At 36.3% G+C, this 27,360-nt stretch overlaps 1 protein-coding gene across 16 annotated transcripts in view; it reads right to left on the minus strand.

The window, feature by feature from the left end:
- Nucleotides 1–27,360, minus strand: part of Nek11 (NIMA related kinase 11) — a 341,889-nt gene that overhangs the window by 164,356 nt on the left and 150,173 nt on the right. For 8 of the 16 annotated variants that reach the window (XM_058574948.1, XM_046431454.2, XM_046431451.2 and 5 more), the window contains 8 exons: nucleotides 18,417–18,566; nucleotides 18,241–18,319; nucleotides 15,946–16,031; nucleotides 13,434–13,553; nucleotides 10,486–10,579; nucleotides 7,675–7,806; nucleotides 6,892–6,999; nucleotides 4,873–4,978 (listed from right to left, as the gene is read on the minus strand). In XM_058574948.1, coding sequence (XP_058430931.1) covers nucleotides 4,873–4,978; nucleotides 6,892–6,999; nucleotides 7,675–7,806; nucleotides 10,486–10,579; nucleotides 13,434–13,553; nucleotides 15,946–16,031; nucleotides 18,241–18,319; nucleotides 18,417–18,566 — 875 coding nt within the window. Of the gene's footprint in view, nucleotides 1–1,080; nucleotides 4,692–4,872; nucleotides 4,979–6,891; nucleotides 7,000–7,674; nucleotides 7,807–10,485; nucleotides 10,580–13,433; nucleotides 13,554–15,945; nucleotides 16,032–18,240; nucleotides 18,320–18,416; nucleotides 18,567–27,360 lie in introns of those variants that run through there. The other 8 variants (XM_046431460.2, XM_046431453.2, XM_046431466.2 and 5 more) reach the window with 6 other exon arrangements.

The raw sequence follows: 27,360 nt of genomic DNA on the forward strand, positions 1-27,360 counted from the left end.
TGAAGAATTGTGAATTCCTTTGATTTAAAACTCTGTGCTTTCCTCTATCTCAATAACTCTTAGATTTGGTCTTTTTATTCTATTCCATAATTCTTGGATGTTCTATTCTTGGTTTCTTACGATCTTCACTGTGTGGTCAACTTTATTTTCCTGATTGTATACTTTGTCTTCATTATCTGATGTTCTTTCTTCCAAGTGATCTAGTCTGTTGGTTATGCGTTCTATTGAGTTTTTTATTTGGTTTATTGTTTCCTTCATTTCAAGAATTTCTGATTTTTTTTTCAGAGTCTCTGTTTCTTGAAATAGTCTTTTGCTACCTATATTTGCTCTTATATCTTTGTTGGAGTGATCAATTGTTGCCTGTTTTTGTTCATTTAGGTCACCCTTTAATTCACAGATCATTTTAATTACGTTTATTCTGAACTCCTTCTCTGATATTTCATCAACTTCACTGTCCATGGGCTCTGTTATTACTTGTACCTCACCTTGATGTTGGGCTTCCAGACCCTGAGGCTGTGCTCAATGTGTGCTAGTGAAACTAAAGGTGGTGGTGGCAATAGCAGAGGTAACTCAAGATAGCAGTGGAAGTGCCCCAAGATGGATGCAGGTCTTTCAGTGATGGGGCTGAAAGGGTGGACCTTACACTCCCTTTGGGATGCCTGCTCCAAGATTCAGCTGCTTCTAGGCCCTGTCTGTTAGCAAAAGGTAAAGGCTACTGTGTGGAGAAGGCTGTGGGAATGTTTGCAGAGTCCCAAGATGGAAGTGGGTTAGGCCTGGCCTGAGGCTGGCTGTGGGTGTGTGTGTGTGGCAGACCCAGGCCTACCCTGGGCCTGGGTCCTGCGCAGGTCAGTGTAGGAGCATCTGAACCAGGCCAGAGCTTCGGCGGGGGTCCACTAGTCAGAGGAGGCGGTCCTGTGCTCTGGAGGGTGTCTTCTGGTGGTGGGATAGACCCAGGCCTATCCTGGGCCTGGGTCCCATGCAGGTGGGTGGAGGTGGATCTAGACCAGGCAGAGAAATGTCATTTCTTGAGTCAGCAGAAGTTTTCTTTTTAAAAAATTAAAACAATAAAAAATACCATGATTAAGTTCAAATCACTTTATTTATACTTGGACATTTAAAAAGAAGAAATAATGTTTGAGTCACAGAGTAGTCCATGAAGGAGTTAAAGAAAAGCCATCTAGAAATAATGCCAGATAGGTATATTGGTTACATCAAGCTGAAATCACTTGAGTAACTGAAACTGCAAGAAGGGCCATTTGAACTATCCTTCCCCAGATGCAACAAGCCATAAAGATTCTTTTGGAAGGGATTTGCTTCACGTGCCAAGGCTGGAAAATAGCCTTGATCATCAGAGACTGATATTGGGGCTGCAATGAACCTGAGGAAATAAACTCTTTGAGGTAACCCTTACCTTCCACTGTCTTCTACATCACCCCCATATACACAGCATAGTAACATCCTTAGAATTTACTATCCAAGTCCAGACAGCCACTTGTCCTATCATTTCTTCACAAATTTATTGCTCTTTGTCCAAAAGTATAAAAACATCATGCCTTGGTCATTTATTTGGATTTTACTCTCTTGTAAAGATTCCTGTGTACATGTAAAATTAATAAAACTTTATGCTTTAATCTTGTTAATCAGCTTTTATATTAATTAGTTTCCTAGTTTTGCCCAAAAAGCCTACAGAAGAACTAAGGGACAGAGGAGGGGATTTCTCTCTTCCCTATACCCACAACTGAAAAAGGCATGTGGCTTTCCTACAGGCAAACAAAGTATAACCCCCATGAGGTCAGAGTTTTCTCCAGGTACTAAGAGGAGGCTCAGGACTTGCTCCAGAAATAGATAAAAGGGAAATTAAGAGGTGGTAGCTGGTCAGGATGTAGGCAGGCATGTGAGGCCTGCAGTCTTCATGCCTTTCAGGTATGGGTTAAGGGATTAAGGGATAGGCTGGGCTAAGGGATTATGTCCTGGGCAGATCCAAGCTCATGAGTCTCAGACTATATCAACTTTGCAAGAAATACTTGAGCAAGTCAGTTATGAGCTACTGAAGATAAGGCAAGAGTGCAAGGAAAGACTTTGAAAAAATTAATTTGCAAGAAATAAATCAGCATTAAATATAAGGAATTATTTTAAAATAATTTAACACTGTGGTTTTACTTATTCATTTGATTATAATAACTTTGGTAACCATAACTTCGGCTAGATGAAATCACCTATAGCCAACTAAATGCACATCAAACATAAATAATGTCTTGACCTGCCTTCTTTTCCTACAACTCCACACATCCCAAGGGGAATTTCCAGCTCAAGATCAAAGAATGATTAAATAGTTGGTGAAGGAGTTTTTAAAAAATGACTGAGTAATTTTACTTTGTATACACATGCTAGAAAAAAAGTAAAATAAAATAAACAAAAATGTCCTCTTGGTGCTGAAAGTTTGGTGCCAAATCTTCTAAAAAGCAAAGAGCCTTGGGAAAATAATTAGGCACTTAATCAGTCTCATGTTTCAAAAGTTCATAATGAAGCTGTGTGATCAACAATCATCCTGTATTTGCTCACCATTCTAATGAGATGTCAAACCCAAAGGTTGCATTTTCACAATTCTAAGTCTCTCTTTCAACTTAATGTTTAAGAAAAATTTGTATTTAGAAATGTGAATTTACAGAGAAGAAAACATATGGGATATGCTAAAAGTATTTTACAAGGCATCTGACCAACTAAAACTATTTTTTTGTTTGTTTTAAGTTTGGGATTTTGTTTATCTTACAGCATATTACAGTGATCTAAGTAGTGTTTCCTTGTAGCATAAATAAGGTGGCCAAGGAAATAGATGTGACCATTTCCAGTTTGCCTGGTAAATCAATGTGTGGTCTACCATAATGAAACCTCAATAACAAAACACAGAATGAAAAGTAAGGACATCAGCTCAGGTCTCCCAGTAGTGGCTGGAATCTGCAATCAGGGGTAGCTTAGGAGTAATTTTTCTACTTCATTTCACAAAAATTAGCATACAGACACACAACAAAGACTTTCTGCCTTTTGAAAGTCCAATTCACTTGACATGCTTGACTATTTCTCATAAACCTATTGCTCCTACTCATCAGTTTGAGGGAAATGGTAGGGGTGTGGCTGCATTAGAAAGCAGGTGTTCTAATGGTCCTTTGAAAACTGATTAGTGTCTTAGGCTTCTCATCTCAGAAATGCATTGATAGGTACTTTTTCCTACTTGAAGCCAGGAGGATGAGCCCAAATTCTTGGTTCTAGACCACTCAATTCAATATACTGTCCTGGGACAATGGCACTTCCCTATAGCACAACACAAGCCACCCTTATCAGGCCTAACTTTCTCAGTTTTCTGTTATTGGAAAGAAGGGTCCATGGAATATTCCTATACTTCCAAATTTCACTCTGGGAAACTAACAAACAATATATTAAAGAAACACCTACGAAAGATCTAACACAAGTCCATCTCATATACATATTCATTTGTCAATTATATCTGTTTCAAAATGCTTTTGCAGCATTACTGTTAAAAACTGATTTAAAAGCTTTGTTAGTCCCTGTATTTAGGTGCTAGTCTCCATACAGCTGAAGGAGGTAGCTCAACCTCTAAGAGCTCTATCCGGAGAATCTTAAGTGCAAATGTGTGCTGAGATGACCAAACAATCCAAGCTTCACTATCCTAATTCTCAATTTGCGAACAAAACTATCCTACTGCCCAAGACCTGGCAGACTTCCAACTATAGGGAGTACAAGTGGCCCACGACCCAGCTGCTATGCTTTTGAAATCCTCCACATTCTCTCAGAGGCCCTCTCCGAAGAAGACAGCACAGTACAGCTGGCCTCCAATGGATGGCTTTGCTGGAGGACTTTGTGATACCTTGCTAACTTTGGCTCATAGCAGAAGAGAACACTTCCACCAAGCATTCTCTCTTTAGTTAGAATAAGACTTTAATCATAGTCTGACAGTGTCTGACAGTTCTCCTAACCTCTCCCAGCTGCTTTCCTATTTCCTTTCATGCAGGTATTTTCCCTAAAAATAACCATGCATTTTAGTTCTATCTTGGCATCTGCCTCCCAGAAGTCTAGACTAATATATTATTCATTCATTTATTGGTCATTCATTCAAGAAATTGAATTTCCATGTTTCTGGCACGTCATTCTAGGCACTGGGGAGAGTGGTGAGCAAGACTAAGAAAACCTGTACATTCATAAACTCCCCACAAATTATCATAACTGCTTCTCTTTCTTCAGCTCCTAATGTGTGCTAAGTATTTATATGCCTCATCTCATTTGTTCTTTACAATAACCCTGAAAATGTTGTTTGTTTCATGAATAAAGAAACTAAGACCTGGAAGAATAAGTTTCCAGGGGCCTCTCTGATAGGGCCAGCTTTTTTACTCCAAAATCTATGCTTTTCAGCGATGATGTATATCATCCATTTAGGTAACAGCTCTAAGCAATTTTATTTTCTAGCAATTTCTTGCCCATCTGAATAGTTGATTTTACACAAAGTATGGTTTCATTTCTTTAATATAAATTTATAAGGGCTGGGGGAACAATCTATAAGAGAGGGAAACTGCACTTCAGAGTCAGTCCTACACTGTTTCAAAGTCAGGTCAATGATGATAGCATGTAATCCATTCAGAGACGGTCCCCCACCAGGTGTGAGTTTCCAACTGTGTTCACTATTACAAAGAACATAGAGAGGAAAGAAATGCTTGGTTAATCTGTTTTTCAGCCTGGTCATGGCCCAATGCTGGCAAGCTGATAGAGAGTGGTCACATACAATCAGAGCTTCTTTTAGAGGCTGGCAAGGCCCACTGCAGGCAGCCAAGCACTCTGATGACAGCTGATGCAAACACATACCATTATGTTCAAGGTCAGTGATGGCCTCTTCTCTACTCGAGTCAAAGTCCAGGGAAGGAGTAGGCTGAGACTCAGGTAGGTTCTCTGAAGCTGGTTCATCTAATTCCTTATGGGAGGAAATTAATAATTCATCAGAAGTTGACAGAAAGAAATAGGACTACCACAAATGAGATCATATTCTTGTTTAAAAGATTATTTGGAAACAAAAACCTACCAAATTCTCTCCCTTAAACATAATAACTTTTTCAAACTTTAAGATAGTAACTTGGGTTAGGAGAAAAATAGTCCTGAATCAATGAGACAGGTGACCTTGGGCAAACACTTGAACTTCATAGCCCTCAGGTTTAGGTCCATGACTAGTAGGTCAAGCAGGATGCCCAGAGTAAAAAATTAACACTCAGGTTCAGGCAAGTGCAGGCTCCACTGGCAGCTAGGAGTGATGCTTTCTATTTTGCACCCAGGGCACTCCACCTTTGTCATTCCTGTCCTGAATTTTTCTTCATCTCAAAATTAAAAAGCATTGGCTTGAATGACTTCCAGCTTCTTGTCTAGCTTTAAAAACTCCATGATTCTATGAATTTTAATTTCTTAAAAGCAAAATATCTAAGAGAATACTTAGAATTCTTACTTCAAATAAACAAAGGTAAACTTCATAAACATATCAATAAGTATTTCAACAAATCACCTTGTCCTTTCCCCCCCCAGTTTTGAGTGTGTATGTGTTTGTCACCTAGAATGGATGGTAAATTGGCCTCTTTTCCTTGATAAATGGCTTTGATGCAGAGCTACTCCAAGAATGTCTTCTTATTAAGAAGGAAATTAAAAGGAAAAATTAATCTTATGTCTTTTGTTTTCTATTTTGCTGTGCTCGGAAATGAACCCAGGGCCTTCTGCATGCCGGGCAAGCACTCTACCACTGACCCACATTACCAGTCCTAAACTAATATTAAATAAATACGTAAAAATGAAGCTATGCCACACTGTGATGTAGCATTTGTGAAAATATGGTCATAAAGTGGTTTTTAAAAGTCCATTTTCTATACTATATACTTAATTATTTCAGGAAGTACAACTGAATTCCAAATTTCAAAGGATCACTGATGGTACATAGAGAACTTCAAGAACAAAGAGTAGAAATTGCATGAAATGTGATTTTACATGTGCTTTAGCACTTATTTGAAAATAAGTACTTGGGCTCTCAAGTGATTTTGATTTGCTAAGGTCCTCTTTTAATAGAACAAACAGAGTTGTTAAAATTGTTCTTTTAGTATAGAAGGACTTGATCTCATCTTTGATCCCCATTACCATTCCATGCATGATGGAGACCTGCTCTGACATGCACTTTTCACAGAAACTCAACCTGGGCACCAGTGCAAATATATACCAAAAAGATGAATGGGGCTTATCTTTTATATTATGGTACATAGTTGTTTTTAAGATACCATTCTTTAAGGAAATGGTGCCTAATATCAGTCTACCTACATTCAACTGTGCTTCAAGATTTCATAGCTCAAATTCAACCAAGCAGAAACTGCCTGCCAAAGTAAAAGATGTTGTCAGTTAGGGTCTGAAAAACAAAGCAAGTTACTCTCTCAAATGCTTCAAAGAATTTTTATAACATGTAACAATCAGTCCATTCACTCCCATAACTGATTCTCTCCTACGACTGCTTCTGAAATAAAAAAGGGGCTTGCTTCAGCCATTCAAGAGAGAAGGAAAAAGGAATTGAGAAGAGAGTCCCCAATGAGATTAGGAAGAACTTAAGTTGTAAATATGTGTAGAGGCAGGGGAATAAAAGCATTCAAAGAAGGGAGCATTTTCCTCTTCTTCTTTATCACATTTTTCTTTAGCCTCTTGCATCTGATTCATCCATTTTCTTTCTTATACTTTATTTCATCTATCTCAGTTCAACCTTCAGGTCCCTCTGCAAAATGTTTGACTTTGGTTTTCTTCCTCTTTGTTCAGTGAATATCATTAAACCCATCTCACTCTTTTGCCTGTGGATGTGATTAAACTTGCCTCTTCCTTGCCTGGCTGTCTCTCTCCATCCTCCTGCTGGGGTGAACAAGAAAGTCTTCTCTCCATTTGCTTCTCCTTTTCTTCTGTTCCCATTAAGTGATTTTTTTCCTAAAGAGATTATAAGAAGATCTGTTCATTGGAGGTTTTTCCAGGTCTTCCTTCATCTGGAGGTGAACTGCTGCTTTCAGGAGCCCTATTTTCAATAATTAATCAGAGTATGGTCTTGGGCCAGCAGCCTTGGAATGGGCAGAGTGCTTGTTAGAAATGCAATATTCCAGCCACCCCCAACCCCAGAACAAATAAATCAGAACCTACATTTTAACAAGATCCATAGGCCTCCCAGATACATTTTGAATTCTGAGAAATGTTACTATAAGCCATAGAAATTTGAGCAAGAGCCAGTTGATTGTGGAGATCAAAGATCAGAAGGTTTTCCAGAAGAGGAGGTGAAGTTTTGGAAGAGAGAAGATGGGAAGCTAACAATAGGCCAGAGGGAAATGGCTGTTACAATAGCACAAAAGGGAGCAGGGAGCTTGGGAGATCTGAGCAACCATGCAGGGCTGAACCAGCTGGGAAAAGGACATAATCTGTGAGGAGAGTAGATTTAAGACTCTCACATATAAGACTCTCACAGACTGGAGCATTTTCTGCTCCCATCAATATATAAACTAGGGCACATGCTTCTGGAAAGCTCAGGCCTAGAGATGCTGATAGCATTAAACCTTGGAAGATCAAAGAATGAACTAAAATCTCTGGCCAGGGCAACACTGGGCACTTCCCTACCTTTTCCGTTTGCTCATTGCTGATAGACAGAGGATGGAATTGGGAATTCACTGAGGAAATTATGATTTTTATAAAATCTTCTTTTTTTCTCAGTTGTTCCAATCTCTGGATGTTTTGCCTAGCTCCCATGTTCTGTGGGATAACATATGGATAACAAAATCTCCTGAGATTCTGCCTGCCATATGGTCTCAGAGTTATCTTTAGACTTCAAGACACCCTGATATATAGGGGGATGGGAAGACCGGATACCATACAACATAGTTATAATGATGATAATATTTATATCAGAAAAAAAGAACACAAAATGATTATCTTGAGGGGTCAAAGAAGGAAAGCAAAAAGTTAACTTATTGGATAATAACACTTAAGATCATACTTGAAAATACACTTTTATTTGCCATATAGTAACTTCAAAAATAAAGTCATTAGGTTCATAAAACAAAATGCAACTAAATAATAGTTCTCAATTTCCAGTCTTAGGGGGAAAGTCTCTTAGAATCAAGGGTCCCTGAGAATTCCAGAAAAAAGCATCCCAGTTTCTGTCCAGAACAAATAGTTTACGCACATTAACAAACTGAATCCTTATGATCCTGCCAGTCCTCCTTGTTTGGATCTATGAAAACGTGCAGTTCTCAGTCTCAGAATCAGGGAAAAAGATCCACATCCACAGGTTTTCCTTGCAAAGCCCATAAAATCTGGGGAGCTGAGGAAAGGTGCTAGGTTTTCAGAGGGCTTGGATCATTCCACATTATGGTGGCATCAAATAGGAATCTAACCCTGCTGCTGAACCCTGTGTCATTTCAGCCAACAATTTCTCCACTAACTAGGGTCTGTAACCTCATCTCCCAAGTCTTTGGGACCTGCAAAAAGATCCCATAGCTGGCTTTACTTAACAGAGGTACCAGATGGGTGAAGAAGCAGAGTGGGATTGAGCATGTATGTCCAGCATTTCCACAGTATCTGCTAATTGGTCCAGTAAACAGAAGGAGATTGTGAGCTCAGAGGAAGTTTTGCCCCCTATTTGGCCCAATTTTGGATTTTCAGAACTCTAAAGCATCTAGTACCCCTAAATATTTGATAAAGGTAGTTCACTAGCATCTCTCCTCCTCAGAAGGGCAGAAAACAAGTGTTCCTAGGCCCTTCCTAGCTGAGAGTGAGCTCTGCTAAGGTTTGAATGTCCCTTGGTTTGAGGCCTCTGATACTATACTACTACAGAATTAGCATCCTCAGGGTTCAAAGGATTCTCCCCACAGCCTCTAGGGGAGGTTGGTTCTTCCTGCGAAAGGTAAGAATCTCTTTCACATACAGGAATTTCCACTGAATGAATGAGAAATATCTCCAACCCAAATTGCTTTTACCAGGAGAGCTATGAGTTAGTGTTGATGTTGAGTAACCAAATATGACCTCATAAAGACTACCTTGAGCATCAGAGCCTACCCCAAGGCCTGTGGAGATATTTTCAACCATTAGTGAAAATGGCATTTGCTATTCAAAGATTTGGAATATAGAGGATATGAATTTGGGATCCATGTCATGTAAACCTACAACCCTATTCGTTATCATATAGCTATGGTGGTTCTTCAGAGTTTGAATGAAGTTATTAACACAATACACATGATATAAGTGGGAGAGAGACAATAAAAAGGGAAAGAATAAAAATAAGAAAGGTCAATGAACTAAAGAGGTAAGACATCTACAACATCATTCACAAAGCCCTGGGTTTGATTCCCAGTTCCAAAAAAAGAAAAGATTAAAAAAAAAAAGAGATAGAGAAAAGATTTAAAAAAGAACTGAGATGTGTTCCTCATTTACATATAAACAAAACAACAAATTTTTAAAACTAGATAAAACTTCATCCGTAACCAGTGAAGATAGAGAATAAAGTTTGACCTGCTTTCCTAATTCCAGGTGGATGAATGGTCTCAAACTTATGTCATTTAAACTAAAGAAGCTGTTACATTTCTAAAATTCCAAAACTAAAGGAGAAGGTAAAGTAGAACTATAGATGGATATTCCAACTGGCTGTCCACAAACATTGGTTTAATGTGCATTGAGTTTTAAATGAACCTAATACCTTTATGACAATGTTATTTCTAGTTCTCCAAAGTTCAAACCACTCGCCATTCCCTCATATCTACCCTGCTGCACTGTTTATACTCCTCCTGACTCCTGAAGGCTTTGAGTGTGCAGCAACACAGTAACCAGCTCACATCTGAACATACGAGATGAATGGAGGATGGAAATGAAGACTTGAGTAGACATTTATCCACCTCTATGGGAATTTTCAGCATGATATAGATATCAGTAGTCCACAAATTAATATATAGATTATTTAAACCTAACAAAATCCTGAGAATTTTCCACGGCTTGAAGTATGTGTCTCTCTGTGTGAATGATTGTGTGTGTGAATAGACATATACATTCATAAAGACACACATATAAAGAAAATGCATAATAAAAGTCATATTTGACAACAGTTGTTTCAGTAAAAAAAAAATTAGAAATACACATATGTGTTCTAAGATCTAGTTATTTAACTCATCAACTGTGTATTCAGTGCCAATCCTTTATAAACTACATAGTAGGCACTCAATAAATGTGTTGGATACATCACCTGATCCACCTCTGTGGATCTTTGAGTTAGTGTTTTTTCCAATTGATGGCCTACATTCTAGAATCCTCCCTGGAATTAGAAACTTGGTCATAGTACTTTTATTTTCTAACCTGTCCCTTTTCCTATACAACTACCTATATGAGTATGTATAATCTGAAGCAAGAAAGAGTCTTATGTAAAATTTAAGAGATACTTACATGAAGCACATTTGTACTCAGCTGCTGAAAGTTCCGAGATCTCAATTCTTGCATCCGCTTGTTATTCTCTTCATACTTGTCTTCCACAATTTTTCTGCAAATTTAAAGTGAACATACAAAAGTAACTCAAATTTCTAAAACTATGTCTTATCTACAGATATGTATGATCCCTGTTCAGGGATCATGGGCAGATTAGGCTGATGGGAAGCCAGGTCATCTGTCTCTCGCTTGGGAAGTAGTATGCTGTGCATAACACTTTTAAACTTTAGTTCTCTTTTAAATCACACACAGGGATACTCTGGTTCCTTATTAATTCTTAGGAATTCTCAAATGCAGCAGAAGGAGAAGACAATTCCTCCCTGTGCATCCTGAATATGATGATGGGGGTTTCCACAGTGTCTGACATATACTAACACCATGAAAAATGTTTTCAGGGTGAACCAACACACAAGCCAGGAAAAAAAGAAATACTACATATCAAAGAATTTATGAAAAATATATAGGCATCACTGTGGAAGAAAATTTTCTTCTGTAGAAAAATTTTATTTCCTTTGTTTTCTTTATTTGTTTCCAACTAGGAGAATTGATTATAATAAATCTGCTACTAGAAGAAAGATTTAAGTTCTTATGATAACTTGTGTGTTAATCTATACTTAGATATTTTCTACAAGTCACTGAACATCCTTCTAGTTAAATTTTCTTGTCTATAAAATGGATACATTTCACCTTTCTGACATTAGAGTCATTTTCTTACTAAAAACACATGTTCCCTTTTATTCTAGAAACAAAGATCAAAATTACAATACAATTCATTCATAAAATAAAGATCAAATTTTATGTAAACACTATCACTTTAAATGTGAAAATATTAGTGCATCATTTGAAAGATTTATGACTTCCATTGATCTATAAAATAGTTTTAATCTGAATAATTGTAATATGCAGATAAATTATTAAATCTGCCATTTTAATCCATTTCTATCAGAGTATAAATTTTTCTTTTATCCACAATCAATGATCTGAATCATGGTACAATGGAGATACTAACATTATAAACAAATTTGAGACTATGAGTTGATGGAATGGCTCAAGGAATTTATGTGAATATATTTTCCAAGTAAAACCCACACTCAGTGCTATAGTGATTTACAAAAACAAACTAGTATTGGCTCCCTAGAACACACTGTGTACATTATCTTCCTAACTAAACATTCAGTAACATCACATTGGTAGCCGAAATTGGCCATGGTGGGAGTATTTACAACACAGAAATCAGCAAGCAAGTCAGCTAACTCTAAATCCAGAGCTGTCTGTTAAATGTTTACCAGCACATCACTGCACTTTGATGCAAATCTTTCTCCACATATATTAAAGAAAGCATGTGTTAAGGAAAATAGAGTCTGATAGATTCTTATTTGGTTCATCATGATATTCATTCAGAGTACAAGGATATCTCTAAATCATGTTTCAGGTTTGTTTTGTAAACATGATCACAAAGTAAGCAGATCTGCTATTTGGAACTTATCTATCCCTCTAGTCCTTGGTTGGGATTTCTAAGTTACCAAAGAGTAAGCGAAGGAAGAAAGAAGAAAAATTAGAGAATTGGCAAACCTTGCAACTGAAAAAAAGCATTTGAGAAATTGAGAGTCCGGGGCTCTTTGATATTCCACTCTTCATACATACATCTTTCTTCAGTTTTAATAAGATTTAATTGACAGATAAAATAGTTTATATTTATAGTATACATTATGATGTTTTGATATATGTATATATTGTTAAAATGATTAGAACAAGTTAATTAACATATACATCACTTCACATACTTTTTTGTGGTGAGAACATTTAAGGTCTATTACTGAGTAATTTTCAAATCTACAATGTCTTAATTAGTCATTACGATGAACAATAGCTCTCTAGAACTAATTCTTCCTGGCTAACTGCAACTTTGTACCTTTGTCTAAATCTCCTCATCCATGCCCCTGACCCTGTTAATCACCATTTCATTTTCCACCTTCACTAGTTCCATATTTTCAGATTTCATATATATGTGAGATCATGATCATGAATATTTGTCTTTCTATGGATGGCTTATTTCACTTAGCCTAATGTCCTCCAGATTCATCCATGCTGGTGCAGTTGATGTGATTTCCTTCTTTTTAAAAGCTAAAGAGAATCCTGTTGTATGTACAGTCCACATTTCTCTTTGATTCCATCTTTGGGCTACTGTGAATAATGCTGCAGTGAGCATGGGAATGCAGATCTGTTCAATATTTGATTTCATTTCCTTTGAATATAAACTCAGAAGCAGGTCTGTGAGATCTTTCAGAAGTTCTATGTTCAAATTTTTAGGGAAACTCCATACTTCTTTCCATAATAACTTTACAAGTTTTCCACCCCCTTCCCGATGCTTGAAATTATACTTTTTCATAAAAAGATACTTCTAAATGCTTCTTTTAACAGACCAGAACTGACTGCATTTTACTGTCTTCCAAGCTAAAAATTTTCTGCCAGCAAAACCTCTTATCCCTGTAGATCAGCTAGGTCTCCTGGTAGAAGAAACACAACAAGCACCTAGGGAATGAGATTAAAATAATAAAGGCTTCTTTTTGGTCTGTTGCTTGAGTATGTATAGAAGATGTCAGCACCAATGAAGTTTCACTCAAGAGACTAACCCTATTTTCATCACTAATGCACTCCCTGATTTTCAATCTTTCTCTATACTCAACACTGAAAGCCTAATATAAATTGTACCTGGCATCCACTCTAAGACTCAATCATCTTTTGACTGAATGAGTAAATGAATAAACAAATAAATATATAACCATATGCATTTTGGTTTCTTGATTTGTTTTTTTTTTTTTTTTTTTTTGTCTTCTCTTCAGTGAATTCCTTCATAGCCCCTGGGAGCAGCACAGGAGGCATACAGTACGAAAGGAAAGGCAGCTTACTTTAGCTTCCTGGCTTTTTCATCAGCTGCCTGGAGCTTCCTCAGCCGCATCCTTTCTCTAGGTGTCATTTTCTGCACTTCAGATAGTTCCCGAAGAGTCTGCAGGTGTATCTTTTTTTGCCTATAAATCATAAAGATTCCCCACATGCTAACATGCTCAGAAAAATTAAACAAATCTTTTACAGAAGTATAATTACACTACCGAGAAAGCAAAAGCATCTCAAGACAGGCCAGGCAAAAACTAATAATCTTTGGATAGGCAATGAGCCAATCAGGACTGTAGTTAATTGACAATATCTTTCAAATTAGATTTTTGTTTAAAAGAAAATTATATACTTTCCAAATTTCTGCTCATTTCATTGCCTATAACTAGTTTTCACAATGGTAAGACAAATTAGAATTGTGGTCATTAGGGAGCAAAACGACTGTCAGAGTAATTCAGCCATGTGGATAGGTATACAATATTTGGAGTTAAGCAGGATTTGAATCCCACCTCTACCACTCATTAGCTCAATAGACTTGAATGAGAAATTGAACCTCAATGTTCTCATCTGTAAAGAATGGGCTATAGTAAGTATCATGAGACAATGTATGCGCAAGTATTTATGATGGTATCACAATAGGTGTATGTTGCTGAGTATGACTTATATGAGTGCTTGATCACACAGGTTAACAACTAAATATGGGTTCATATCATAACCTCCCAGCTTACATTTTATGTATTCTTGGGCAAGTTACTTAACCCATGACTATAAAAAAAGTACTACCTACTTCATAGGGTTTTCCTGCCTTTAAATGAGTTCATGTAAATGGATTCTATTAGATACCGAGCTGAGGATATGGTCATTAACCCACAAAATGTTAGATAATATTATTAATTAAGAATCTTTTTCTTCAATAAAAGGAATGTGTTCACATTAATCTACTATTGAAAGGCCTACAACCACTTTCCCAATGATAATTGCTTCTGTTCCTGACTTGGTTATGGATCAATATCAAAGAACACCTTTTATAATCCACTCCTTCCTTAAGAACCACTAAGAGAATTGTAATGAGTTTTGTAGCAGTTCTCATTCCTCTGTAATATCATCCAAACAGAGTCACCAAGCAAAGTTCAATCCTTCAGGCATATATATACCCAATTTTCTAAACCCAAACAGATCTCCTTAAAACATAGTCTTAGATCTTGAAAATAAGAGTGACTAATTGAAATCAATATTTCACAACATGAAATGCCCTCCAAATAATTAGATTCTAGCATAGTGTTAATTCTAAACAGTGTAAGGCAAAGTGTTTCACAACTGCAGTGCAAAATAATAACTAAAATTAGCTCAATATTTTAAAAATAAGATATCTAGTACTTTCACATTTCCAGTTAATAAAATAAAATTTGAAATTCCAACCTTTCTTGAAAGAATAACTAGAAATTCAACAAAACAAGGTTATTAGAAGCATGCTTAAAAATTTGCCCCCTAAGGCACAATGTGCTTCACCTAGAGATCATGCATCACACAAAGACTGGATGCCTTGGTGGATAAGTTTCTCCTAGTTTGCATGTGAGGATGGAGACCACAATGCTGCAGTTAGGAAACCCACAGGACTAGGTGTGAGAGAAATATTGCTGGCTATCTGGCCTTGTAGATCAACCTATTTAGGGCCCCTATTCTCTTTTTTTTTAACTTTATTTTATTTATTTATTTTTATATGGTGCTATGGATGGAACCCAGGGCCTCCCATGTGCTAGGTAAGTGCTCTACCACTGAGCCACAACCCCAGCCCCAGGTCCCCTGTTCTCACTCCACTGTCCTGTACACTGCTGAAGAGGGACTGCTCTGCTCTGTGTGTCTTTATAATATTAAATATAGTTTGTTTGGCAAAATTATAGATTTAGTCTTTAAAAGTAGTGGTCCCAGGAGTTGTGCAGTGCACTGCATGCACAGTTACACATGGTGATTCTGAAGTAATATAGCATTCTAGACTCCTGCAAGTTATAGCACAAAAAAATTTGAATGAGGAAAAAGAGAAGTTAGGACAGAAAATAATTATAATTCTCTGAAAACACACTTTTCTAGATCTTATATAAGAAGATACATACTTTAAGGAAGTAAATCTGGCTTATTTTCAATTGTCCCAGAATCCCATATTCTTCTGCCAGTTCACATTAAACAAACAATGTGTGAAAGCCACTTATGCTTATGATGGAAGGCTCATTAGCATAAATGTTACTAAATGTTTGAGATATTAATTTCTCTACACACTTACAAGGCAGCTGTGGAGCTACCCTGCAGATCTGTAAGCTGTGCAGTGGTTTAAACTTTTATGATTTCAATTTGCTACCACCTGGGGCAAAAAGCTTTGGAATGCTACATTACTGAAGCTCCTTAATTTCCTGGCAAGATTAAGTGAATTCTAGAATGCTCCATGCATTCAGCTTAGCACTAATAGATTTTTAAAGACAAATGCATTTAACGTTTATGCTGGATGGGCTTTTGAAAAACAAAGCAATTACTTACATGGCATTAATTATCCGGGCGGCCTCCTTCTGACAATCCAAATTCTTGTCTTCCAGAGTTATTTCAGAATATCTACACATCAGGTGCTAAAAAAATTAATAATAATCCTGGTAAACTTAAATTAGATTCCTCTTCAGTAATGAATTGAATGAAAGGACATAAAACTACTAGGTACCTTTTCTGATTTGGGGTATTATTGACTCTGGCAGGAAGCTTGAAAACTAAGTTCATAGTAACTATTTTTCTCTATATAAAGGTTATATAAAATTACACGGTAGCTTATGTGAGAAGACCTACAGGGCCAGGCTCCTGCCTACCTCTCCAACTTCACCTTGTACTACTTGCTCTCTTACTCCTTGTTACCCACTATAAGCAGGCCTGCTCTCAGCTCCAACAATACTCACTTTCTCCAAATCCCAGCCTGGAATGGACAAATCTACATTCCTCAGGCTAGAACTAGGATTTAGCAAATGAGGCACTCACTTTAGGTACAAAATCTAAGTGGGTACCAAAAAACTCTGTGACCAAGAGAAATAATACTTAAATACAATATTATTTTTAAAATCAAAATTAAGTCCTTATATACAAACAGAGATATGATAAATGGTGGTATAAAGGTGTATTAAGAATTTTATGCAAAAAAATAAGAGAGCTCATGTATAATGCCATAATTTGGTGTGAACATACTTTATATACAGAATTACAAAAAATTGTGCTATGAATGGATAATTATGAATGTAATGCACCCCACTATTGTTATATATGTAAGAAATAAATTTTAAAAAGAAAAAAAATAAGTCCAAAAAGCTATGAAGAATACAATATCAAATATTTAAATAAAGACATGATCCAATACTGAACTTGCCCAACTCTACTTCCTTGCTTTGCCCTAATCCTGGTTCTGCTGAATCTGTTGTTTAAACTTTAAATATTCTTCACCAGGGATAATTAGTATTATTTTGGATTTTAGATTATTGCATAAACATATATGATTTATCTTGACTGAGTTTTTGGTGTCCCCTTTAAGTTTGCTCTTGGGTAGGTATCTCACTTGCTTGACCCTAGTCTTGGCAGATTCCCTGAGATCCTTTTTGTTTCTTTGTACATTGATGGCCCTTTTAGCTGGCACTAATTTCCCTTTGATAGAGGACTACCCAGAGCCCAATATGCTTGGCACATAGGGAGAATTGGAGGTGCCCAGGTCCTTAAGACTTCCTCTCCATGTTTTCCTTAGCTTCCTCTGGGAGTATGTGTTTGTGTAAGAACCTTCTTCTCTATGTCCACCTTCCATGAGCACAACTTAATTTAGGGCTGGCTTTTGTACTAGCTGTTCCCTATGATTCAAATTGTTCCTTACATTCTGGCTCCTTCTCCTGTGCTCACTGGTGTTGAAATGGTACCAACCCCTTCTTTGACTACCAAAGCCCCTCCCCACCTGTTACTTTTTGTAGAATCCTGTTCACTTTCTTCCTAATTTTTTTGCTTGTGATCATTTATTTGTCTACTTTTCCTTGGTCACTGGGTTCTCTCACTAGCAGTCATGCTTCAAAAGATCAGGAACAATACCCATTCCTTTCATTTTAGCCTCCCCCCAGTGTCAGCACAGTGCCTGGCACTCAAGAATGAGTATACATCATCACCACCTTTGATTCCTCTGGATTTATAACTCGGTCCACTGACTGAAAAGATATGCACATTTTGGAAAGTGGACAACTCTTGTGGTTCCTATTAAATCTTTTCATGAAATCAGAAGAAACCTGCCTGAGGGGTTAGTATTGCAAAAGCCAGAGAAGCTAAAAAAAGAAAAAAAGCCCTCAGGGAAGAAACCATTTGCTTCTTTCTTACTACCATAGGCAGATCTACTATATCAAATTTTCTAAACCACAGGAAAACAAAATGAGCTCAATAAATAAAAAGTGTTAGTGAGTTACATATAATAAAGGAGTGGAATAATAAATGCTCAAAGAAAATCCCAGACTAACATCATTATTGGTGCATTCTTGTCCTAGTAGGGATATAATTCCAATGTGTTGAGGTAACAACTGTCAGTATAAGAGCCATAGAGTAGATGTTGAGATTAGGCATAAATTGAAAGCCCCAACATCCCATTTCTGGGCACATCTGGGAACTAGTGTTGATGTACAGTTGCAAACAGATTGTCCTGACTACCTTCTTTTTAATCTTGTTCCTCCTTTGTTTCTTAATGCATCTTACTTCCACAGTATATTTTCAAGTCACAGAATGTGTATATAAATGCTAATACCTGTTTCCCAGTATCCCTTTCATTTTAAATACCTGTAGCTGTTCAGCAATGTAAGGATTTTTTAAAATTTCTAGAGCAGATGGTCTCAATGAAGGATTCTTGTTCAACATGCTGTAATGTTCAAAAAGAAAATTATTTTTCAAGTAAGCTAAAGAATAAGTTCATTTAAACAAAATAATATTTTTTGACAATAGATTTCTTTCCATACCTTTCCATGATGGTGTTTAGTTCTCTTGGATATCTCTCAGGGAGGGAGGGTGTATCACCCTCAACAATTTTTAAAACAATAGACAGGAAATTGGAGCCAGTGAATGCGTGATCCATACAACACATCTCATATAAAATACATGCCAGTGACCTGAAGATAAAAAGAATTTAAATAAGGAATTTCTGCCCTATTTTACATGTGCTCATCATCATATAACTTCAGAGGTATTGGGGCACTGGCTGTGAAGTACTAACATACATTTCCGTTGTTTGTTTAAAAATTGCAATTTCAAAGTATTATTTTACTATCTAAATAAAGTTCCCCCACCATCAAAAAAAAGAAGAAAGAAAGAAAAAGAAATTTTTAAAAAGCACAAAAATAAAGGACAACAGTAAGTCTGAATGAGTGCTTTTTCAAAAGGAGAATAAACATACTGACAGTTAGCAAGTGCCTGCACAAATTTGGTTGATGTATTAAAAATTTTTTGAATTAGATTCTGTGCAGGAAAAATAAAATAAAGCTAAATATTATCTTCCTAAGGCAGTCTTGTTAATGCTATGCATGCAAAATAAAATTTTAATTTATAAGCCTAACCTTCCCTTTCCTGTGTATCCATGCATTTTGATAAGGAAACTAGCATTCCTTATTAGTTTCCTGAACATAATCCATTTGCAAGTATGGTAGGAGAGTAGTTTCTTGCAGCTCACATTAAAATGTATAATTCTCCCTTGGGGAGTATGAGATAATATTAAAATTCTAGATCAATCCAACACTGATTTGGATTAGCCATACAAATCAGCATCCTCTAAACCAGCAGAAAAATCTTTTCAATAGCTCTCCATCATGAAGAAAACTAAGGGGTAAATTCATTCCTGAATTTAGTATAAAGAGATAACTGAGCTGGGTGTGGTGGCGCAAAGCTGTAATTCAAAGTTAGCCTCAGCAACTTATCGAGGCCGTAAGCAACTCAGTGAAACCCTGTCTCTAAATAAAATATAAAAAAGGACTGGGAATGTGGCTCAGTGGTTAAGTGTGCTTGGGCTCAACCCTGGTACAAAAAGAAAAGAAATAGTGTACTTCTCCTAAATAATGGGTTATTTTTATCTTATAGGCATTAGAAATTATGTACCTGGCTGGGTTTCTCTTTTCCTGTTATTTTATTGAAAGATTAGAAATAAATGTATGATTAACCTTATATAAAGTTGCATTTTATGCAATTTTAAATACTGTATCTAATATATACAAATATATACATGACTACAATAATTTGTGTTTGCTCATAAAATATGTACATGTATAAGAGAATTCTGGATACATACATTGATAATGTTTTTGTCCCCCAAAATAAAAATAATAACACTATTTTTTTCACTAACTGGTGCACTTTACAAAGCACTTTCATTTACTTCTGAATGGAAATTCAAAACTGCCCAGTGAAATAGAGCTAATATAAAATTTTTCTTATTTTATAGATAAGGAAATTGCCTCAGAAAAGTTAAATGACTTGACCAAGTTCATACAGGTGGTAAATTTAAAACTTGACTCTCAAAATAAGGCATTTTTTCTTCCCAAATTCTGTATTATTTTAACTAGAAAGAAGAGGAATGCTAGGAGAAATACAAAACATTGACTTAGAGCACCAAGATCAATGTAAACATAAAAGTAAAGAAAATTATTTGAAGCTCAATAAATGTTGCATTCATCCATAATACTATTAAATTGTATGTGACATGTTAGAATACACTTAGATTTTTTTATAGCCAGAAAAAATTTTTCCTTCAGATAAAGATGAAAGAATGCCATTTTTAGACAAGTGAAAATAGATAGTTCACTGCCAGCAGGAAAGTATTAAAAAGTCCTTAGAGGGAATACTTACGTTAAAGAAAAATTATCCCAGACAGAAACCAGCAATGCAAGAGGAAATAAAGAAGAACCAAAAGACTAATTCTGTGAATATGTATAAATGGGTATTAAATCTACAAAATAATATTAACTATAGCTAGTGAGATTTAAAAATTATACAGAATAAAAATTTATAACAAAAATAATGCAAAGGACAAGAGTATAAAAAAGAAAATTAAAGTACTTTAAGGATCTTGAATTATTGAAAAAGTGTTTAAAATAATAATTTTTTCTTTAACTGGACAGCAATAAGTCAAGGATGCAAGTAATATTTCTTAGGGTTATAATTAAAAGAAAACAATATTTTTGTTTTTATATATACATTAATATGTATATATAACAGACTATAATAAGTTACTAGATGAAAAAAATCAAATTTCAAAAAATTTAAGCCAAAAGAAAGGAAGAAAAGGAAAGAAAAATAAACACAAAAACAAGTGGGACATATATAAAACAATAATAAAATGAAAATAAAAATAAAAGTATAAATATATTAACATAAAATATTTTCCATTCGAAAAGACTAAGCTTATCAGACTGGATTTTTAAAAAAAGTAGACACTGTTCACAAAATAAACCTTGAATACAAGAACACAGAAGGTTGATAGAAAAAGATACATCATGTAAAAAATATTATTAGTATAGCTATACTGCACAGACAAAGTAGAAGTTAAGGCAAGAACCACTACTAAGATTAAGATAATCGACTGATAAAAAAATCATACCATTAGGAACATATAACAATTTTAATTTGTATATACCCATTAACATTCTGTGTTTTTATTGTGTAGCAACAACTCATAGAATTAAACGGAAAAATAAATTATCAATCATTGTGATTCATAATCACACACGTTTTCAATAGCTGATGGAACAAGCAGAAATAAAAATAAGTAAGCATAGAAAAAAATCTATACAACACAATTACCAAAATTAACAAATTGGCATAAATGCACCCTACAGTAACAAAATTTAAATTCAGGGACACATTAAACATTTTGCCAAAACTGAGTACACCATGGGGTCATAAAACAAGCCTCAACAGATTTCAAGGATCAAAATCTTGTGAATATATACTCCAACTACAGTAAAATTAAGCTAGACATGCATAATGGAAAAATAGAATGTGGGGATGTGGGGACTGTAAAATCTCCAACTTATAAATTAGGGAATATACATTTAAATAATCCTTGTTTTTTTTTAATATTTTATTTTTTAGTTATCGGCGGACACAACATCTTTGTTTGTATGTGGTGCTGAGGATCGAACCCGGGCCGCACGCATGCCAGGCGAGCGCACTACTGCTTGAGCCACATTCCCAGCCCTAAATAATCCTTGTTAAGAATCACAAAAGAAATCAGAAAATATTCTTAACTGAATGCTAATGAAGTTATAAAATATCAACAGTCATTGAATGCAGCAAAGGAAAGTACTTACAACAAACCTGAAAGTATTTAATGCATATATTAGCAGAGAAAAGGGCTTAAATTCTATGATCTAAGTAAACTTGATAATCTAGAAACAGACTAGCAAATCACAGCAAAGAATTTAAATTTTTAAGAAGAGAAGAAATGAATGAAATAGAAACGAACATAATAAAAACAGAATCAGTAAAGACAAGGAAATTTACTAGACCTCTAGCAAGACTAATTCAAAAAAAACAAGAAGAAAAAAACAGATCAATAATAACAATAATGGAAAAGGGAATGTAACACTGTAGACTCCACAGATACTAGAAAGTAGTAGGACAGCATTATAAACATGTTTTCTGCCAATAAATTTGACAATTTGGATTAAATAAGCAGTGTTTGAAAAATACAATTTACCAAACTGACACAAGAAGAAATAGAAATTATGAACAGTCCTTTACCATTAAACACAGAAAAGCCAGTATTTAAAATAATGAAATTAGATTGACAGGAGACAGGAAGATGGCAAATTAGAGCACCTAGCTCTTGCCCAATTTTCTATGAGATACAATTAAAAGAACTGGAGAGCAACTGGATATCTAGGAAGGTGATAGTGAGAGAATACTGAAGTTCAATAATGGACAGGCAGAGATTTGGATAGTGGAACAGAGGGCATGAGCAATATGGCAGCAGCAGTGCAGTAGAAGATGGAGGAGTCCCCATGAGCACCACTAATGCAGGATTTGACACCTTGAAGGAAAATGCAGCCTAAACAGAAAATAGACTTGGATCTTCATATCAATACTGGTTATGAATAAGTTCTCTACACTTCCCAGTGTATTCTCAAGGTGCTATACCATGAAGCCATCTTGATAAGTCTTATCTCAGTTTACTCCTCTAAAGTCAAAGGCCCCTGCATTTTTCTGACTCTTGGTCTCCAGAAATATTGCTGGGCTGGTTCAGGAAGCAAATGTCTTGAGATTCAGTTTGGCCACAAACTGAATAAAAATTCAGTAATAATAATTCCATGTGGTGGGAACCAGGATTGACACGCCTAGGGAACTAAAGATGGCTCCTCTTTAAAACTGGCAGTTCAGAAAACAAGCTGCAGGAATTGTGGGGAGGGGGCGGGTACGGGCACACACCTGCAATTTCCTTCAGGAACTATCTTGGAATACCAGAGTCAAAGGTAGTGGATTGTACAGGGCCCACTTTCTCCTTCCCCCAGTACAAATGGCTGAGACTCCACAGCCTCTCCCTGTATTTGGAGTGTGCAACACAAAAGGTGCTGGAGTCCCTGACACTCTGCAACTTCAATGTCTGCCCCAGTCTCCAAATGCACAGTCCAAATAAATCAGGAGTAAATATTTTCCTGGGCAGTTCTGAGTTCCACTCTTGCTTAATTTGGTGTGCAGGGAAGATAAGGGATATTCCAACTGAATTCAACCACAAACCATTCCTGCTGGTCATATGGCAAACACCACAAGGGAAAGAAGTGAAAAAACCTTTTGCTCTCTCCAAAGGGCACTCAGAAGCTCTGATCAGCATAGGTTATTATCATCCAGTCTTACATGCACAATTGAGCACCTCAAGAGAGGAAATTTTTATTAATATTTTTGTTACTGTTCTTTTGTGTGTATATATAGTTTCTTTTCTTTATCCACCCTTTTTAAACCTTTTCCCTCTTTCCCCCTTTTCTCTTTTCATTTTAATTTCCAAATTTTTCTTTTTCCTTTTTTTCATGATTTCCTTTTTTCTTCCTTTTTAAATTGCTTTTTAACTTTTATCTTACTCTGTATAATTTTTGCCCCTTTCTCTTCTGTTGTTGGTGTTGTCATATTTTTTATTTTTTGCTATCAGGGATTGAACTGAGGGGTACTTTACCACTCAACTATATCCATAGCCCTTTTTATTTTGAGATATGGTCTCACTAAGTTAGTTGCTGAGGGCCTTGCTAAGTTTCTGAGGCTGGCCTTGAACTTGCCATCCTCCTGCTTCAGCTTCTGAGTCCTTTGGATTATAGGTGTGCACCACCATGCCCAGTGGTGGTGTCATTGTTGTTTTTATTTTTTATCTGAGTATTTTGCTGTTGTTAAAGGTGTTGCTGTTGTTTTTTTTTCTTCTTTCTGTGTGGTATTGGGTATCAAGCCCAGCACTTCAAGAATGTTGGGTGGGTACTCTGCCAGTGAGCTATATTCTTATCCCAGCTCAGAGATACTGAACCTCACTGGGAAGTTCTGAGTTCCGCTCTCACTTAATTAGCCTCACTTGAAATTTATAGCTATTTTAATTTAAAGAATAAGAGAAATAAAAGTCCCAGTTATCAACCTACCCCCAACTAGACACAGCTTTGGGGAACCTGAAGTCCTACTTCTGCAAATTAATCCCCATAGCAACAGCAGAGAGAAATAACCCAATGGTTGTGGACAGCACATAAAACCTCAAGCATATATTTATTCCATACTTTGTCAAATTATATATTACTCCTTCAGACCACACTTGCCTGAACTACCAGAGAAGCCCCACTCTTGCTAGACCTACTGAGAAAGCAGGTCCTTCTGGATGGGATATCTTGTGAATTATGTCAAAACCCTCTAATCAGCCACAGGGAAACTACACTATTAAGTCAAACTGGAATTAAATTCAACACTACATAGCAACCATATATTCCAGGGCATAATGTCAAGAGAAGACTACTTACTAAGTGAACCCTCACATACAAATGGAAGAGATATCCATCCAAATAGATGTGCAAAGAAATACAAGAAATATGAAAAAAACACAACACTCCCTAGAGTTCAGAACTCTCTAAAAACTGATTCCAAAGGCAGCAAAGTGGATGAAATGCTAGACAAATAATTCAAAAGAATAATTATAAAAAAGCTCAATTAATTCCAAAAGGAGATCAATAAACAGCAGGAGGAATTAAGGAAGACAATGCAGGATATGAAAGAGCAATTCATTAAAGAGATAGTCTTTGAAAAAGAACCAAACAGAAATCTTGGAAATGAAAAGTTCACTAAGTCAGATTAATTAGTAAAATAGCAGAAACTTCTCTAAATTTTGGGAAAAACCAAAACATCCAGGCATAAGAGGCATTTAGAATCCCCCCCCCCCAAAAAAAAAGGCCAAAAAGAACCTCCTGACAAGGTATTACAGTTAAATTGACAAAATACAAAATAAACACTAGAAAAATTAGGGATAACAGGAACTTACCTCAACATTGTAAAAGCTATATATGCTAAACCTCAGGCTAGCATCATCCTAAATGTAGAAAAACTGAAGGCATTCCCCCTAAAATCTGGAACAAGACAGGGATGCCCTCTATCACCACTTCTATTCAATTTAGTTCTTGAAATACTAGCCAGAGCAATTAGACAGACAAAAGAAATTAAAGGCATAAAAATAGGAAAAGAAGAACTTAAATTATCACTATTTGCGGATGACACGATAATATATTTAACAGACCCAAAAGGGTCTACAAAGAAACTGCTAGAGTTAATAAATGAATTCAGCAAAGTGGCAGGATATAAAATCAACACGCATAAATCAAAGGCATTCCTGTATATCAGCAACAAAACTTATGAAATGGAAATGAGGAAAACCACTCCATTCACAATATCCTCAAAGAAAATAAGATACTTGGGAATCAACCTAACAAAAGAGGTGAAAGATTTATACAATGAAAACTACAGAACCCTAAAGAGAGAGATAGAAGAAGATCTTGGAAGATGGAAAAATGTACCCTGTTCATGGATAGGCAGAACTAACATCATCAAAATGGCGATATTACCCAAAGTTCTCTACAGGTTTAATGCGATGCCAATCAAAATCCCAACGGCATTTCTTGTAGAAATAGATAAAGCAATCATGAAATTCATATGGAAAAACAAAAGACCCAGAATAGCAAAAGCAATTCTAAGCAGGAAGTGTGAATCTGGAGGTATAGCGATACCAGAGTTCAAACTGTACTACAAAGCAATAGTAACAAAAACAGCATGGTACTGGTACCAAAACAGGCAGGTAGACCAATGGTACAGAATAGAGGACACAGAAACCAATCCACAAAATTACAACTTTCTTATATTTGATAAAGGGGCCAAAAACATGCAATGGAGGAAGGATAGCATCTTCAACAAATGGTGCTGGGAAAATTGAAAATCCATATGCAACAAAATGAAACTGAATCCCTTTCTCTCGCCATGCACAAAAGTTAACTCAAAATGGATCAAGGAGCTAGATATCAAATCAGAGACTCTGCGTCTGATAGAAGAAAAAGTTGGCTCCGATCTACATATTGTAGGGTCGGGCTCCAAATTCCTTAATAGGACACCCATAGCACAAAAGTTGATAACAAAAATCAACAAATGGGACTTACTTAAACTGAAAAGTTTTCTCTCAGCAAGAGAAATAATAAAAGAGGTAAACAGGGAGCCTACATCATGGGAACAAATTTTTACCCCTCACACTTCAGATAGAGCCCTAATATCCAGAATATACAAAGAACTCAAAAAATTAGACAATAAGAGAACAAACAACCCAATCAACAAATGGGCCAAGGACCTGAACAGACACTTCACAGAGGAGGACATACAGTCAATCAACAAGTACATGAAAAAATGCTCACCATCTCTAGCTGTCAGAGAAATGCAAATCAAAACCACCCTAAGATACCATCTCACTCCAGTAAGATTGGCAGCCATTATGAAGTCAAACAACAACAAGTGCTGGAGAGGATGTGGGGAAAAGGGTACTCTTGTACATTGCTGGTGGGTCTGCAAATTGGTGAGGCCAATTTGGAAAGCAGTATGGAGATTCCTGGGAAAGCTGGAAATGGATCCACCATTTGACCCAGCTATCGCCCTTCTCGGACTATTCCCTGAGGATCTTAAAAGAGCTCACTATAGGGATACTGCCACATCAATGATCATAGAGGCACAATTCACAATAGCTAGACTGTGGAACCAACCTAGATGCCCTTCAATAGATGAATGGAAAAAAAAATGTGGCATCTATACACAATGGAGTATTATGCAGCACTAAAAAATGACAAAATCATAGAATTTGCAGGGAAATGGATGGCATTAGAGCAGATTATGCTAACCGAAGGTAGCCAATCCTTAAAAAACAGATGCCAAATGTCTTCTTTGATATAAAGAGAGCAACTAACAACAGAACAGGGAGGAAGAGCATGAGGAAAAGATTAACATTAAATAAAGACGAGTGGGGGGAGAGAAAGGGAGAGGGAAGGGAAAGCATATGGAATGGTAGGAGACCCTCAGTGTTACACAAAATTACATATAAGAGGTTGTGACGGGAAAGGGGGGGGAAACAAGGGAGAGAATTGAACAACAGCAGATGAGGTAGAGAGTGAAGATGGGAGGGGAGGGGAGGGGGGATAGTAGGGGATAGGAAAAGTAGCAGAATACAACAGTCACTAATATGGCATTATGTAAAAATGTGAGTGTGTAACCGATGTGATTCTGCAATTTGCATTTGGGGTAAAAATGGGAGTTCATAACCCAATTGAGTCAAATGTATGAAAGATGATATATCATGAGCTTTGTAATGTTTTGAACAACCAATAAAAAAAAAGAAATCACACACCATGATCAACTTGGTTTCATTCCAGG

The sequence above is a fragment of the Marmota monax genome, unplaced genomic scaffold (assembly GCF_021218885.2).
Source record: "Marmota monax isolate L192 unplaced genomic scaffold, Marmota_monax_Labrador192_F-V1.1 WCK01_AAM20220418_F8-fsc00022, whole genome shotgun sequence".
In the NCBI taxonomy this organism is placed as follows: domain Eukaryota; kingdom Metazoa; phylum Chordata; class Mammalia; order Rodentia; family Sciuridae; genus Marmota; species Marmota monax.